Source organism: Podarcis gaigeae, assembly GCF_964106915.1.
Source record: "Podarcis gaigeae genome assembly, chromosome: 16".
Taxonomy (NCBI): domain Eukaryota; kingdom Metazoa; phylum Chordata; class Lepidosauria; order Squamata; family Lacertidae; genus Podarcis; species Podarcis gaigeae.
In genome coordinates, this window is record NC_139693.1 from 8,590,925 (window position 1) to 8,607,982 (window position 17,058).

At 48.7% G+C, this 17,058-nt stretch overlaps 2 protein-coding genes across 2 annotated transcripts in view; one reads left to right on the plus strand and one right to left on the minus strand.

Moving 5' to 3' along the window:
• Nucleotides 1-148: 148 nt before the first annotated feature.
• Nucleotides 149-4,117, plus strand: RPS27 (ribosomal protein S27). The gene is made up of 4 exons (XM_083716217.1): nt 149-299; nt 1,847-1,955; nt 3,085-3,195; nt 3,843-4,117. Exons 1-4 carry the CDS (start codon nt 294-296, stop codon nt 3,869-3,871), a joined length of 255 nt encoding a protein of 84 aa, XP_083572343.1. The 5' UTR covers nt 149-293; the 3' UTR covers nt 3,872-4,117.
• Nucleotides 4,118-4,451: 334 nt separating this feature from the next.
• The window catches only part of NUP210L (nucleoporin 210 like), a 54,755-nt gene continuing 42,148 nt past the window's right edge, over nt 4,452-17,058 (minus strand). Inside the window, exons 32-40 of the mRNA XM_083715479.1 lie at nt 16,707-16,927; nt 10,335-10,471; nt 9,896-10,022; nt 8,812-8,961; nt 7,084-7,334; nt 5,937-6,141; nt 5,718-5,822; nt 4,996-5,070; nt 4,452-4,602 (exon numbers count right to left, since the gene is read on the minus strand). Coding sequence (XP_083571605.1) covers nt 4,514-4,602; nt 4,996-5,070; nt 5,718-5,822; nt 5,937-6,141; nt 7,084-7,334; nt 8,812-8,961; nt 9,896-10,022; nt 10,335-10,471; nt 16,707-16,927 — 1,360 coding nt within the window. The 3' untranslated portion in view covers nt 4,452-4,513. The remainder of the gene's footprint in view (nt 4,603-4,995; nt 5,071-5,717; nt 5,823-5,936; nt 6,142-7,083; nt 7,335-8,811; nt 8,962-9,895; nt 10,023-10,334; nt 10,472-16,706; nt 16,928-17,058) is intronic.

The window sequence follows — 17,058 nt, forward strand, 5'->3', positions numbered from 1 at the left end:
CTCACTCCGACCTTCCCATCATGGCGGCCCTCCCTCCGCAATCCGCTTCCAACAGGGGCACTTCCGTTCCCGCCCCATCCCCATCCCCTTTCCAAAATGGCGGCTGAGAGGAGCACCCCCCTCCTCCAGAGCGTGGCGTCGTCGAAGGAAGAGAGCGCAGGCTGGGTGAAAGGTCGAGGTGGCCACGCCCCCTTTGGCTCGGCTTCCGCCCGTGCGGGGAAACCCCGGAGCGGATATAGCGCCCTCTCTTTCCGGTCTGGCTCCTTTTCGGCCGTAGCTGCCTCCACGCGAACATGCCTGTGAGTCCTTTGCTGGGTCTGGGCGCCAGCGGAGGGGCGAGGCCTTGGTGCCCCGTCCCTCCCCGGCTCGGCCTTTCGGGCCCCGATAGGTTGGGGAAAGGGGGTCGCTCGTGGTCGTCGCCTTGGGCTTCCACCCCGCTCCAAGCGCCCCTTCGCCCTCCCTTCCCTTCCCTCACACCTCCCTGGTCGGGGATGGGAGGCTCAAAATGGCGGCCTGGGGAGGGAGGGGAGATATTTACTTCTCTGACTCCTCCCCTCTCTCCGCTTTTTAAAAATGTTCTCCGTTAATAAGAGAACATTTTTGAATAGTAACTTGATTTTGAAGGGAAAGGAGGAGCAGAGCAGCCTGGGAGGCGGGTGCCAGCGAAACCACTTTTCCCAGCTGAGGGTCATCTGGTCTCGCTGCGTTATTTTGTTTAAAAGTGAGCCTATTTTAGTCGGTGTGTATGTATGTATGTGTGCGTGCGTGCGTGTATGTATATGTATGTATTTACGTATGTAGCATTTGTATCCTGCCTTATTCTCCAAGGAGCTCAAGGTGGCTTACATGATCCTTCCCCCCCCCCATTTTTTTTAAATGCCCCACAACAACCCTACGAGGTAGGTTAGGCTGAGAGGCATTGTGTGAGCTTCACGATTCAGGGATTTGAACTCGGGTCTCTCCCAGGTCCTAGCCTGACACTGACCATACACCACAATAGCTCTCTAGTTTTCTCTTAATCCATGTCTATTTAGATAACATATTTATGGCTTTGGAGATTTCAAAAACAAAGCAAGTTTGTGGAGACTATACTTCCGTGAAATCTTGCAACAGTCCTGGTTGGTTAATAGGCAGGGGGCAGCGTTGGCCCGTGCCCTCAGTTGCAGGGGTTCTCTGAGGCCACGATCATATTTGAACTGGGGGCTTGAGGAACAACAACTGCTAAACTAGCCCTCTAGAGGTGGTTGTCCTCCATGCCAGCAAAGCACTGCTCATGGTTTGGGGTTATGGAAGTTCCAACAGATGGAGGGTCACCGGTTCCTCACCCACATAATAAACATAGTTGTTGTTTGTATGCTATAAGCGTTCACGGCACTTGAAAACTACCAGAGGATCTTAAAATATAGTATTTGGGCCTTGGGAGTTCTTTCCCCTTTAATTGACTTATGAGTGCATCCTGAAAAGTTTTCTCTTTCAGCAGACCTTTTAAACTGAGATCTTCCCCAGTCTGCATCTGTGCTGGAATTGTTCTTAAAGATGTTTTCCTCACTTGTGTTCAGCCCTGAACTACTTTGGAAGGGTGGGGTATAAAATGAATAAATTCACCAATAATAAAAGACTGTGCTTCATGGAAAAGGGGGGTTTTGAGGAAGGGAGTTGTGTTACTTTTTTTTAAGATCTGGTAGGCATGGACCCCCTCAACCAGGTTTTCCTAACCAAGTCGCTAGCTACTTACCATGAATATGTACACGAGTACTTTGTTAGCGGTTTGGGAGTTAAATGTGTTGGGGGATTGAGAGGTTTGTTCTTCATTCTAAAGTCCTTGGTTTATGGGTATTCCCTGCAGCTCGCAAAGGATCTCTTGCATCCCTCCCCTGAGGAGGAGAAGAGGAAACATAAGAAGAAGCGCCTGGTCCAGAGTCCCAACTCTTACTTCATGGATGTGAAATGTCCAGGTAGGGAGGAGTAATGTGTTAAAACGAGGCCAGTCGTGTTTTTTTGTCCTGCAACTTATATATACAGTGGTACCTCTGTTTTTGAACGTAATCCATTCCGGAAGTCCGTTTGAGTTCCGAAGTGTTCGAAAACTCAAAACGGAAGCCTCAAAACTGAAGCTGTGTTTCCTGTTTGACTTCCGAGATGCGTTTCCAGGTTTTTGGCGTTTGACTTCTGAAACATTCAACTACGGAGGCGTTCGAAAACCGAGGTACCACTGTACTTGTTTTGGGCAAGGGGCTGGATCATGTATGCTGTCAGTCACATAGTTCTACATTTTTTCTCACTCCATTGTAGTTCGCTGCTTTGCATTGCTGGGAGCTCATATGGGGAGGGGGGAAACCTTTGCCATTTGCTCAGGCATGTGAACTGGCGGAAGGTGTCTGTGTAGGAAATGAGGCCTCTTGTCTTGGGGTTACAGAAGAAGAAATACCCCTCGGAAATCGTTGCTCCTATGGTAAAATACCTGGCCTATACCCACGTGTTGATTCGGCAGGCAAGTAAAGAAAGTCATGGCCTTCATGCTGGTGGCACTGAGATTGGGCTTTCCCCTTTCCCTCTTCAGGAACATCTGCCTCACATCGAGTCATATTATTGGTCCATCTAGCTTGGTGTTGTCAACACTGACTGGCAGCGGCTCTCCAGGGTTGCAGGCAGGGGACATTCATTCCCAGCCTTCCCTGGAGATGCCAGGATTTGAACCTGGCACATGCTGCACATGAAGCAGATGCTCTGTCCACTGAGCTACGGCCTTCCCAAATAGTTGGTAAAGACCTTACTTAAGCTAAGGTGTTTTGGTCATGTACAAATAGAAAAATTGGGATATGGAGCAAACAAATCACAGGTTTAACTGCATCTTGCAGTTTTAGCCCATATAAAGGATTTGAAGCAATACAGGTGATTGAAAGGAGATGGGGTGGTGTAGGTTTGTCTCCAAGGTGGAAACAGTATTCTAGCATTTATCCCATTTAGCACTTTTTTTTTTGTTAAATTTCCCAATTTTCTAGGCATTATACATTTTGGAGAGGCTCCCTCTTCCATTTCTTTGAAGTGGATCCAAAGTGATGTTTTTTCCTTTCCCTTTCTCAGGTTGCTACAAAATCACCACTGTGTTCAGTCACGCTCAAACAGTGGTTCTGTGTGTCGGCTGTTCAACTGTGCTGTGCCAGCCCACTGGGGGAAAGGCAAGGTTGACAGAAGGTAAGCAGGGAGCTTAATTGGCTGTTTTTAAAGACCTGCTCTTAGAGCAAATCACTTCTGCCTTATTTCCTCTGTTCCTTTGCCATTTTCTATTGCGGCATTTAAGCAGTGTGTGTTTAATTGGACCCCTTCCTTGTTATTATGTAACCTTTCCCCCCTCTCTTCTGTAGAGATGGATAGTTAAATCTGCTTAGAACAGGTGGAATCTGGAAATGGGTGGTTGGTTTTTTAACCTGCCCTAAGGCACTCTGCCGGTTTTCTTTTGCTTTTAAAATTCACAAGTTAGGTAACTATTATGTCAGGCTTTGTAACAAAATACACTTGGGTTCAGGTAACAAAAGGGAAGATCTGGAGCTATCATTTTCTGCAGCAACCACTTTGGGTGTGGGGACACACCTCCAGTATTTAAGATTTTGGGTATTACGGATAGAATCTTAGGGGAGTGAAGGGTGGCTTTGTTTTTTGCTTTTAATTGTGTGACATAATTGGAGTAGCCTTCTTTAAGACTTTGTTTAAACGAGCCATGATGAATTTCAACTCTCCCGGATGCTGTGCTCAGGAGGTCGAGAAGTCATGTGTAATAAGAGCTGCTGTGTTTTCTTTTCTTTTTGTTCACTGTGTGGCCTTCCACCCCACCCTTTTTGCAGGATGCTCCTTCAGGCGAAAGCAGCACTAAATTAAGCAGATGTTTGTCCAGGATGGGTGGGGCTATGTGCACAGTCGTCGGCTCCGGTGCGGAGGATCTCAAGAGCATGGACGGTGGGAGTCCGGACACAAGTGAGATGTGAGCTGCAACTGTGTGGCTCTTGAGGATTTCAGCTGTTGCTGCTGCCTCTGGAATAAGGAGAGCAAAAGATGGCTTTCGCACTGTCCTTGTAGCCTCACCCATCTGACTCAATAAATTTTGGATATAAAGACAGAATCTTGTTTTCTGTAGTGTGTGCGTCTGTTGGGGGCTGAGAGTTGGTTGCTGAGTCCAAATGAGCTCAGCCAGTGTGGCTGCCTGAGATTCTCTGGATCTAGCTACAGGGTTAAAATAGAACAGATTCTACAGATTAATAGCTTTACCTTGTAAAATGTGGAAATGGGCAGCACATAGCAGATATGCAACAAAGCAACTTCTGTGCATTCCACTGCCTGAAAGGGGCTTCTGTCCCAAGTGAAAAGGCCAAAGGGTCTTTAGAACAGATTGCCATGTTCTTTTCCAAGTTCTTCCAACCATGCCTGCCCTTCCTATTTAATGAAGACAGCTGCCACAAGTTTCCACCACTTTACTTTTTAACACATGGCTTATAGGTGCCTCCACGTCCAGCGATGGTCATCTTCGAACGCTCCAAAGCCAGGCCTGAGTCCTGTTCCTGACACTGGAATAGTGATTTTGCATGCTGGGTGGAGAGGAGAGGTACCCTGGAAATAAAATGGGTGGGAAGAGAAAGAGCTGTTTGAGGCTACCTATAGATAATGCTCATGGTTTGCCAGTTGGAAGACTATCCAGCTGCTGTGTGTGGCTGATTGAATATCATGTGAAATGCCATGTTGATTGCTGCAAGAGAACCCTCTGGGTGGTTGCGCAGCAGGACCAAAAAACCCAAAGATGACAAATCAGAGGTCTGATAAGCCAGGCAATGCGAGGGCGGGCTCTGGAAATGTTTTGTCCAGAGTCCACATTCTGGTGACCTAACCACCCAAAATAATTCCAAAGGTCGCCCCACCACACCCTAAACATACTTTCGAATAAACAACATTTGATAATGAATGCAGGAAGTATTGGGGGCATGCAACTCCTTCCTTTTAACTCACCTGTCTGTACCATGCCTGATGTGGGAACATACACAACAGGGACTGCCTGTACTCTGCTCAGGAAGGCATTGTAGGCTGTGGGGGGTCAAAGCATCACGACAAGGTTAGTTCCACCCTTGCCCTTTTCTGAACCACTGGCAGCAACACCCTTCACATAATTTAGCTGACTCCGCTTATGGTTTGTGGGCTATTCCACTTGAAGCATGGGAGTTCAAGCTAAGAAATGCATATAAAGATGGTCACTAGCACAGAGTCCTAGAATCAGTGTTGCAAGGCACTCCGAGGCTCGTCCAGTCCAATCCCCGGCCATGCAGGAAACTTAACTAGAAGTTACAGATAGGTAGCCGTGTTGGTCTGCCATAGTCAAAACAAAAAATTCCTTCCAGTAGCACCTTAAAGACCAACTAACTTAGATACTAATACCTAGAACTAACTTAGTTGGTCTTTAAGGTGCTACTGGAAGGAATTCGTGACCGATGGCCATCCAGCCTCTGCTTAAAAACCTCCAAGGAAGAGAGCCCGTCTTTGCTTTCCCCTGTGCATGTATCTAATCCTTCCCATCAATCTGAGGTAGGCCAGTATTCCTGCAAGGGCAGTGGCGGGGGAGAGAAGGGTTGGGGCTGAAGGGCACAGCATGTGGGCTTGCTGGTTCCCCACTTGCTCTTTCAGAAAGGCCTGGTTCCTCCGGGGTATATTGTGCCTGCCTTTCCAAATCCACTTACTGAGAAAGATGACCATGGTGGATGCTAAAACAGCGAAGATGGTGAAGAGGAGGACCTGGTAGGAGCCCACAAGCTGCTTGACAAGGCCTGCTTCAGCACACTGATCTAGGAGGAGAGACAAGACCTGTCTGCTCTGGGCTGGTGCAGGATATTATCCCCTGTGGCCGTCCAGATGAAGGCACAGGCCTCCGTTCTTGGCTTGACTGCTATGGTCCTTACCAAACAGATGCCTGTCTGGCAGTGCCCGCATTAACACGGCAGCCCTCTGGCCTGTAAGGGTGCAGGAGAGGTTGACGAAGACGGGTGCTGCCATCTGCTGGAGGGATGTGAGGTTGACCACGCTGACTGGGAAGATGACAAGCCCGGGCATGTCCACCAGATGGAAGGGGCGTCCCACTTGGATCACCGGGGAGCTGGGCTGGGCCTTGGCAGGAAGGACGGAGGGAAAGTTGAGTCGTTAGGAAAATAACAGCTGCAATCTGAAGGGGTCTGCTGCTGTGTCGCAGTAACAACAGTGGCTTGTGGCACCTTAAGAGACAGACCAGGATCTATGCAGGATTAGCTTTTGTGGACTAGATCTGCCTTAAGCAGCCACAAGGACCTTTGTTCTCACTTGGCAAGGTGTCTCTGCATATCTTGCATTCTCCCTCAGTGGAGCAGGTTATTACAATACTGCTTGTCTACTGAAAAATCAAAGCTGGGATGGATCTGCTTGTCTCTAAGGTGCCCTGAGAAGTCTTTAATTGCAAGCTCTACACAATTGCCGCCACTGAGCAACAGGTTTGTTTCTGTAACAGTCCAGGATTGACCAGCCTCCTGTTGTTTCAAATAAGGTGTACATGCTCCCAAACCAATGGCTTGTATCCAGTGTCAGTCCTACTCAGAGTAGAGCCATAGAAACTGATCAGTGTGACTAACTTAAGCCCATTCATTTAAATAATGTTTGCTCCGGGTAGAACTTAGCTGGATACCAGCCCATATATCACTGCTACAGGTTGAATCCACCTTCCCAATTTCTATCCTGCCGCTTCCTCCCCAAGGAGCGCATGGCGGCAAACAGAATTAAATATAAAACACCCTTTAAACAGAATTAAGAACATCTAGAAATGTTTTGAAAGGGTCACATAAACTCCCAACGTCACATGTAGACCAGGCGTGGGGAACCTTATCATCCCGAAATGGACCCCGTATTCAAAGGCTGGTTGTAATGTGGACCAATGCTATAAGCATCCCTTATACACCCAGGAGATGGCTGCAGTCTATGGAAGAGCCTCTCCTGCACGTCCCAGAGATCTCAGAAGCCAGTGCTGCAGTCATCTGGAGCAGGGCTTTTATGTGGCAGCCGCATCCTGAGCCTTTGACTTGCCTCTGTTTCTTCAGTCACTCGCCTTGCCCCCAGCACCACGATTTCCCTGCTCAGCTCTGTGCTGCTGAAGACCACTTCGGACTGGTTCATGTAAAAGGCAGGCAGAAAGGGCACCGAGAGCCTCTGTGTCCCCTCTGGGCTCTGATCGCTGAGTAGGGAGGCCGTCACGTGCACCGAGCCCCCAGCAGTGCTCAGGGCCAGCAGGTCGGCTTCCGGCTGGTCTTTCACGGTGATGATGCAGGCGTAGAGACCTTGAGTTTGGGAAGAGGGAAACCAGATAGGGAGCTGCCCTGTACTGACTCGGGATGCTGGTCCACCTTGCTCAGCAGGCTACACCAGGCATGGGGAACCTTGGTCTGAACTACGATTCCCATCAGCCCCTGCAAGATTGATTCAGTGGCCAGGGGTGATGGGAGTTGTAGTTCAGCGACATTTGGAGCACTACAGGTCCCTCCCCCCCCCACTAGTCTACACTGAATAGCCGCAGTTCTCCAGGGTTTCAGATGGGGAACACTCACAGCCCTTCTTGGAGAAGCTGGGGACTGAATTTGGGACTTTCTGCAAATGTTCTGGGCTGTGGCCCTTCCTTCTAAGGTTCCAGTCCTCAATGTTCTAAATACAGGGCTAATTTAAGTAGGAAATCAGTTAGCTGTCATACTGAGTCAGGCTACTTCAGACAGGGGTTCTTTCCCAGTCCTACCTAGAGGTGCCATTAAGGATTGAATCTATGACCTTCTACATGCCAAGCACATGCAGAGCACTGAGCTATAGCATGCCTGAGAATGTTTTTAACTTACGATAAATTCCTATGGGCAAAACAGAGGGGCAATGGTAGTGAGCTAGGATTGGGAAGTCCCTGGTGCAAATCTGGGGCATAAATTCTCACTACAGGGCCCTGGGCACAGTATCTTTCGCTCTATAAGACACACCTGACCATAAGACGCACCTAGTTTTTAGAGGAGGAAAACAAGTAAAGCCAGCAAGAGCCGCAGACATGCTCGCTCGGCGCGGCTCTTTAAAGATAGAGCGGCTCTTGCTGGCTTTTCTGGGAGGTGGGAGAAGGGACTGACAGGCTGCCCTCCGTCACCTTCTCCCACCTCCCTGAAAAGCCAGAGCAAGCTGCGCAGCCAGCAGAGCAAGAGCGATAGCTGCGCAGCGGCTCTTGCTCTGCTGGCTTCCCAGTGAAGCAGAATGAGGGACAGAAGGGGCTCCGTAAGGGCTCCCTTCCGTCCCTCATCCTGCTTCACTGGGAAGGCAGCGCAACAAGAGGCTCTGCACAGCTCTCCCTCTTGCTGTGCTGGCCACGCAGCCTGCATTCGCTCCGTAAGACGCACACACATTTCCCCTTACTTTTTAGGAGGAAAAAAGTGTGTCTTATGGAGCGAAAAATACGGTAAGTAACTCTCAGTTTCCCATGACATTTGAAATATGGGGGGGGGGGGGAATAATACTGATTGACTTTACAGTGGGGTAGGGAATCTTTGGTCCACCAGATGCTGCAGGACTCCAGCTGCCATCATCATAACCCCTGATCACTGGCCACGCCTGCTGGGGATGATGGGAGCATCTCGAAGGCTAGAGCTTCCTCACCTCGCTGTTAGAGCTTATGGGACAGGGGTGGACGTGTGCAAGGCTGTTAAAGCTGAAAAGGTTTTAAATGGCGAGATAAAAACACTGGCCGGGTTACTGCCAGAGGAGATGCCATGCCTCTGACGCTTCCTCCGCTACCTTTATCAGTATAGAACGCAGACTGGGTATGAAAGATCCTCTGCGCTGGGATGTCCGGGAAAATCATGCTGAACTCCACCTGACAGGTCAGGTGAGATTCTGGGGAAAGCAGGTCTGTGATGGCACGAAGCTGGATGGAACTGCAAGGACCTGAAGGGATAAAAGGAGACAAGGGTGTGATGGTGGAATAAAGCAGCGGTTCTCAACCTGTGGGTCCCCAGATGTTGTTAGACTACAGCTCCCATCATCCCTGAGCTCTGGCCCTGCTAGCTAGGGATGATGTGAGTTGCAGTTCAGCAACATCTGGGGACCCACCGGTTGAGAAAGGCTGGAATAAAGGGACATGATGCATTGCGGATTGTCCTCAGGCTGCTGCTGTTGGTCAGGAAACAGAAGCTGGAACCATGCACAATTTGGCATGAAACCAGAAATGGGGAGGATGAGCCCAACTGAAGGAAGCAAAAACCTAAAAATTGGAAAGGGGAGATCTGTTCTTTCTTTTTTTGCCTAAACAGTACTGGAAAAGGAGGACAAGCCATGTCTTTGCTACGTTCTGAAGCGGGAGGGGGGTCCCCAAGAGAGGAAGAGGCGTACAAAATTGTAATTAGCTAGAAAAGCTTTTCTCCCTCATCGTACTAGAATTCGGGGGCTGTCCAATGAAGCTGAATGCTGGAAGATCAGGAAAGACAAAAGCAAGAACTACGGGAGTTGCTTCCACAAGGAGAAACGGCTGGACAGCTTCAACACAGGATGAGACAACGCCATGGGGGTTCATGGTACCAACCGCTGCTGGCCGCAATGGTTGTGTGTCCCCCTCTGCTGTTGGGAGGAATTTGCTTATCCTGTAACAGGACATTCCTCTGGGCACCCAGCAAACCACCCCTTAAAGAGGGAAGAAACTGGCACTTTCAAAAGCGAGAATGAGTGGTGGCTGAGGGGACACGCGGCTTCTCCTCGCAACGTCACCTCTAATCCAGCCAGGGTGGACAGATTCATTTTTCTACTTAGACTGGGCATTTGGCCTTCCCAACGTGCGCCCCATTAACAGTGGGCGGGGGCGAAGCGGCTGCGCCTTCCACCCTACCTCGGAGGGTTGTTTTAGTGCCGCTTGTGGTGACGAAAACCCGGAACTCGGAGGAGTTTGGAGTGTTGGTCAGGTACTGTTTGGGACCCAGGTGAAGGCTGAGTCTGGAGGAGCCCCCGATGACAACCTGGAAAGAGCAAAATGGTGACTGCAGGAGGGTTTCCGAAGCGGCTGTTTGCTAGCGGGAATTCACTGCCCAAGCAAGGTGGAGTGGCTTGGGCCTAACTTTGATTTTTTAAAAGCAGCAGTTGGGCAGTGCATGTTGTCAAATCAGCTCGAGTGGCAAATCAATGGCTTCTCAGTTTTTAAGTCCATGCTCCAAAAAGGTCTTTTATTCCCTGAAATGACTCTGTTCCCTCTTCCCACGCTTACTCTCTTGGCTAGAAATAACTCCCATGATGCCTGTGTGATGGTGCTGCCTTGTTTTTCTGGTTCTTACCTCTCGGTAAGTTTTCACTATCCCTGGGATATCGTGGAAGACGGTGGCCTTCCCAGCGTGCTTTGCGAAGGCCGCTCCGCTCAGCGTGTCCATCTCAAGGAGGTCGCTTGGAGTGATCTGCCATGTCCCGGGTTCCCCTAAAGAAAGGAAAGAAAATGCTGTTGCATCTGCGTTCAAGGATTCTGTGAGAAGAATAAGGTATGTTGGCCCAGTTGGTCAGGGCTCCAAGCTAATGCTTTATTTTTATTTGTTAAAATAATTTTATATTAATTTTTGAACATATTACCGTATTTTTCGCTCTATAACACGCACCTGACCATAACACGCACATCGTTTTTAGAGGAGGAAAACAAGGGAAAAAACATTCTGAATGAAACAGTGGATGTATCATTTTTGTGCTTCACGCTGTGGCCACAGACATGTGATCTGATGGTGAATTTGGGGTGATCCAATGCAAAAATCCTGAGAATCCCTGTGGATCCATGCTTTGTAACCACGTTTTTGCACCATTGCAGCCCCAGGCAACAGTGGGTGCGTGATTTTGGGGGGGCAGACTGTAGCCATGGACATGCTACGTGCTCTAATGGTGAATTTGGGATGACCCAATGCAAAGATCCTGAGGATCCATGTGGATCTGTGCTTTGTAACCACGTTTTAAGTGGGGAGGGAAGGAAAAATATAGAAGGGACAAGGAGCACGAGAGGGGTGTGCGGATAAGCAGCTGGCTAAGAATGCAGGAGAGGGGTTTAAAGGGGGGGGGAAGGAAGGCAAAAGTCCACCCACCCACTCAAGCCAGCCCTCTCTCTCTCTCTCTCTCTCATCTGCATGTTTTCCACTGCCTGCCGAGTCCCAGCAGCGGAGCAGGGACGCTCTGCTTTCCTCTCTACTTGCCTGGAGGGGAGGGGATTTCACTGCTCTTTGTTCCGTCTGAGCAAACAGCAACCGAAACAGAACAGGGTGGGCAGTAAGATCCTGAGGCAGAATGCAGGAAAGCAGCAGCCTCCTCTCCTCCGTGAGGGCGCAATATGATATTTGCCTGATTTTTGCCATGCACTTGGGACAAACGGCTCCAGGGACCACACATTCGCTCTATAACACGCACAGACATTTCCCCTTACTTTTTAGGAGAAAAAATCTGCGTGTTATAGAGGGAAAAATACGGTAATTATCATAGATACCACAAAACCACGTTTTATACAATCCTTTTGGACTTCCATCAGCACCTCTGATGATCCACCATTTTTATCACTTCTTCTGCATTTAATAAATTCATATTGCCTTTAATTATCTTAACTAACAATCCTCCTCTTTATCCAATTTTGCAATAATTCAAATGATTCACCTCACAAAACTTCTTGCAAACCTACAAACCTGCTTTATTTTTTTATTCATCCATCCCAGAAAGAAATAAAATCACGAGGCAGAATATGAAGCAGCGAGCAGAGGCAGTGGAAGATGGACACGAGAAAGGTCAAATTAAATAACTTTTACTCTCTCAAGGAAAACACTTCTTTGTATGACTGGGGCATACAAACTAAAAGCCATGACACCAAAGGAAAAAAGAACTGGGAGGGAAGAGGAAAAGAAACTCAGACACTGTTTCTCAGGGAACAGTTCTGCGCTGAGCACTGTATTTAATTTACTCTGGGATGGTCGAGTCTTCATTTTGTTTCAAAAGCAAATGGTGTTAATGGCCTGGAGGAATTGTGGAGTTGTAAGGGGCCACAAGCGTCTAGTCTAAACCCTGCAATGCAGGGATCTTTCTCTCAGCGTGGGGCTTGAACCCGTGTCCCTGAAATTAAGAGTCTCATGCTCTACCACCTAAAATGCAAATAAGCAGTCCTCTAATATTTTACATATGAGACACGGGTGGCGCTGTGGATTAAACCACAGAGCCTAGGACTTGCCGATCAGAAGGTCAGCGGTTCGAATCCCCACGACGAGGTGAGCTCCCGTTGCTCAGTCCCTGCTCCTTCCAACCTAGCAGTTCGAAAGCACGTCAAAGTGCAAGTAGATAAATAGGTACCGCTCCGGCAGGAAGGTAAACAGTGTTTCCGTGTGCTGCTCTGGTTCGCCAGAAGCGGCTTAGTCATGCTGGCCACGTGACCCGGAAGCTGTACGCCGGCTCCCTCAGCCAATAAAGCAAGATGAATGCCACAACCCCAGAGTCGGCCACGACTGGACCTAATGGACAGGGGTCCCTTTACCTTTACCGTAATATTTTACACAGCGGATAAAAGCGAAGACAGCTGCCATCAAATGAGCTACAATAGCTTTCATTTCCCAAGCCATGGGATGTAAAAAATGTGTTCTATTATAGGAAAGATGGATGAAACCACCATGCGTTAAATGATAGGGCAATGTTTCTCACCACCACCAAACACAGTGCTAAAAGGAAGATGCAAACTGACAAGTTACTCTGTGCCGGGAGCTAGGATCCCTGGATCACTTGCTACTGACAAGGAGCCCTGATAGATCAGTCCCGCGGATCCCGTCACACATGGCTTTCCATGGTTGAAGCCACCACTGGAAGGAGTGTCTTGACACTGTACAGTGGTACCTTGGGTTACAGACGCTTCAGGTTACAGGCTCCACTAATCTAGAAATAGTACCTCGGGTTAAGAACTTTGCTTCAGGATGAGAACAGAAATCGCATGGCGGTGGCGTGGCGACAGCGGGAGGCCCATTAACTAAAGTGGTGTTTCAGGTTAAGAACAGTTTCAGGTTAAGAACGGACCTCCGGAACGAATTAAGTTCTTAACCCGAGGTACCACTGTATCTCGATAAGTACTGGGTTGACAGAAATGGGTGCAGGCAGATTTCTCCTTCTCCTTCAGATTGTGGACAAACTCACGGGACTGAAGGGTGCTTTATATTTAAGCCATTTTACGCATAACGTCGCAAAGAATGCAGCTTGTGTTTCTTCATTGAAAGCAGCCCCTTCCGAAGTTTGCACGGCGCCGTTTTGAGGGTCACCGAGGAGGGAGAGAGAGAGAGAGACAGAGAGAGAGTCCAGGGTGGGTGGCTGTTTTTATAGGAGGGGACAAGGGATGCTTGGCATTCCAGCAGATGCTCTCTGGGTTACTCTTTTGTCCTGAAGACGTGACCGAGGCTTAATTTGCGGTGCTTTGCTGAAGGCACAGCAGCCATAAAACAGCAGCCGATGAACCAGAGGCTGCCTCCATTATGCATCAAGGCCTTTTAAGAGTAGCAGTGAGAAAAGGAACCCCCCCAAGCCTGGCCCCATTGCAAAGCATAGATGGGAAAGCAGTAAAGCAGTGTGGTGGGAATCAGCAAAGGTCGGAGCAGGACTGGGGGTGATGAGATGAGGCTTCTTTTGAGACACGGCCAAGGGGACCCCTGCTAGGTTGCAGGCAGGGGTGGGCTAATCCATCCATTTCAGTTCCTCTTTTATTTTTCCAGTCTTGAAGTTCAGTTCCCCACAATTGGGGGGGAAAGTCCTCATGCAAATCCACATTCATTTTAGTGCTAATTTCTCCGACTGATACACATTTTGTATGCAATTTTCCTTAAGGTACTCATTCTCTTTTCCCTGAAACAATGCAATATAATAATAATAATAATAATAATAATAATAATAATTTATACCCCGCCCATCTGGCTGGGTTTCCCCAGCCACTCTGGGCGGCTTCCAACCGAATATTAAAAACAATACAGCATCAGACATTAAAAACTTCCCTAAACAGGGCCACCTGCAGTTGTCTTTTAAAAGTAAAATAGTTGTTTTTTGCCTTGACATCTGCAGGGAGGGCGTTCCACAGGGCGGGGGCCACTACCGACATGGCCCTCTGCTTGGTTCCCTGTAACCTCACTTCTCGCAGTGAGGGAACCGCCAGAAGGCCCTCAGTGCTGGAGCTCAGTGTTTTCACTAATATGCACATGCTTCATGCTACTATTTGCAATTTTTTGGACACCTCACTTGGCTGGAGAACCACACTGCAAGGTTTGGAAAAGCCAGATCCTGAAGGACGGCTGCTTTCTTTTCGTATCCCTGCGTTGTTTCAGAAAGGCTAGTGGACAAGCTGTGGTTTATTAAGGCAAAGCTACAATCCCTGCACCCTGAAGAAACTACAATGTCCCGGATTCTCCAGGACCGTTAAAGTGAGAGTTGAGTTCTGTGGGTGTGATTACAACGAAGCTCCATGCATGGGGATGGGGTCAGAAGCAGTTCCAGGTCAAAAGGCAGACCTTTCAGCTAAGCGGAGCTCTGGCAGTTGGGAGAAGGCTGGTCCATTTGACTGAGTTATTTCTAAACCGCTTTTCATTCAGATGAATCTCAATGTGGCTTACAAACAATAAATAACTATAACCACCTAACACCACAAAGACTGCATGAATCCTGTAAAATAATTAACAAACCATCAATGAAACAATCTATAAAAACCTATGAAAAGCAACTAAAAATGAGCTAAAGCTTCACCATTTTGGCAAAAGGCATATTATATGGTTAACAAATTAATCAAATTCCTGCTGAATTTCAGTTCCTTTTTCTTAAGAATGCAAGAAGAGTCCTTCTGGATCAGGCCAGTGGCCCATCTAGTCTAAGGTTACCAGATTTTTTTTTCAATGAACCCGGGGACATTTTTCAACTTCAATGGATTTTGTATGGGGACTGATGTATAAATCCGGGGACTGTCCCTGGGAAACGGGGACGTCTGGTAACCTTAATCTAGTCCAGCATCCCATTCTCTCAGTGACCAATAGGATGATCCAAAAGGAACCCGCAAGCAGGACCTGAACACAAGAGCAACGGTCCCCTTCCTGGGGTTTCCAGTAACTGCTAGTTAAAAGCATTACTGACCGTCGAGGCAGAAGGTATCCTCATCCTCTCTACATCATCTTCTGAGGCCCTTCTTCGTGTGCCTCCTCCGCAAGAGGTCAGAAGGGTGGCAACACGAGAACAGGGCCTTTTCTGCAGTGGCTCCCCGTCTGTGGAATGCTCTCCCCAGGGAAGTTTGCCTGGCGCCTTCATTGTACACCTTTAGGCACCAGGCAAAAATGTTCCTTTTCAACCAGGCCTGACTTGATCTACATCCTATACCCTTTTTAAAAAATGCTGGATCTTTTGGGGTTTTTTTTTATTGGGTTGCTGGTTTTGTTTTGATTTTATGTATTTGATATTTTATGTGAACCGTCCTGAGAACTTCGGGTATAGGATTAGGGTTAGGGTTAAATACAGTGGAAGCTCGGGTTGCGAATGTGATCCGTGCGGGAGGCACGCTCGCAACTCGCAGTGCTGCATCTGCGCACGCGTGGGTTGCGATTCGGCGCTTCTGCGCATGCGCAAGGGCTGAAACCCAGAAGTAACCCCTTCCGGTGCTTCGGAGCAGTACGCAACCCGAAAATGCACAACATGAAGCGTCTGTAACCCGAGGTACGACTGTAAATAATAATACAGTGGTACCTCAGGTTACATATGCTTCAGGTTACATACGCTTCAGGTTACAGACTCCGCTAACTCAGAAATAGTGCTTCAGGTTAAGAACTTTGCTTCAGGATGAGAACAGAAATCGTGCTCTGGCGGCGCGGCAGCAGCAGCAGGAGGCCCCATTAGCTAAAGTGGTGCTTCAGGTTAAGAACAGATTCAGGTTAAGAACAGACCTCCGGAACGAATTAAGTACGTAACCCAAGGTACCTCTGTAAATATATTTGTGTAATCCTCTTTTGAAGCAACCCATGTTGGCGGCCATAGCTGCACCCTGCGGGGAGGAGCTTCCCTAGTTCAGCTATGTGCTTGTGTGAAGAAGGGCTTTCTTTTCATCTGCCCTCAACTTCTGCTCTGGTCAGACCTCACCTGGAGTACTGTGTCCAGTTCTGGGCACCACAGTTCAAGAAGGACACTGACAAACTGGAACGTGTCCAGAGGAGGGCAACCAAAATGGTCAAAGGCCTGGAAACAATGCCTTATGAGGAACGGCTAAGGGAGCTGGGCATGTTTAGCCTGGAGAAGAGGAGGTCAAGGGGTGATATGATAGCCATGTTCAAATATATAAAAGGATGTCACATAGAGGAGGGAGAAAGGTTGTTTTCTGCTGCTCCAGAGAAGCGGACACGGAGCAATGGATCCAAACTACAAGAAAGAAGATTCCACCTAAACATTAGGAAGAACTTCCTGGCAGTAAGAGATGTTCGACAGTGGAATTTGCTTCCAAGGAGTGCGGTGGAGTCTCCTTCTTTGAAGGTCTTTAAGCAGAGGCTTGACAACCATATGTCAGGAGTGCTCTGATGGTGTTTCCTGCTTGGCAGGGGGTTGGACTTGATGGCCCTTGTGGTCTCTTCCAACTCTAGGATTCTATGATTCTCTTTAACTTCCAGGAGGCAGCCACGGTGGCTGGAGACCAGCCCACTGACCTTCTTGGTTGACGAGAGGCGTACTGAAACACACCACGTCTCCCATGGCAAGCGGCTCGGAAAGGTTCGGCTCGATGGCGTGCTCCACCGGGACAGGGATATAATCGGCCATGCCCGGGTGCTTCTCGTCCCAAACGCCCACCAGGGTCACCCCCCTGTTGACAGCCTGGGCGACGTAAGTGTAGTTCTTGTTGCTAGGTCGGATGAGCAGCAGGTCATCTCTGGGGGAACAAAGCAAAAAAATTGACCCCGTGAGGAGTGTGCCAAGCAGGGATACTGCAGGGTAGGGTTCCCCAAACTTGGCCAAGACGGTCAATGGTGCCTTCTGCTCTGTGGACCACCAAGAGATCAG

Bases quoted from the DNA above. Each gene is read 5' to 3' on its own strand.
- RPS27 (XM_083716217.1), top strand. The intron at 1,956-3,084 runs GTAGGGAGGAGT...TCCCTTTCTCAG, and splicing joins CATGGATGTGAAATGTCCAG to GTTGCTACAAAATCACCACT. The intron at 3,196-3,842 runs GTAAGCAGGGAG...CCCTTTTTGCAG, and splicing joins AAAGGCAAGGTTGACAGAAG to GATGCTCCTTCAGGCGAAAG.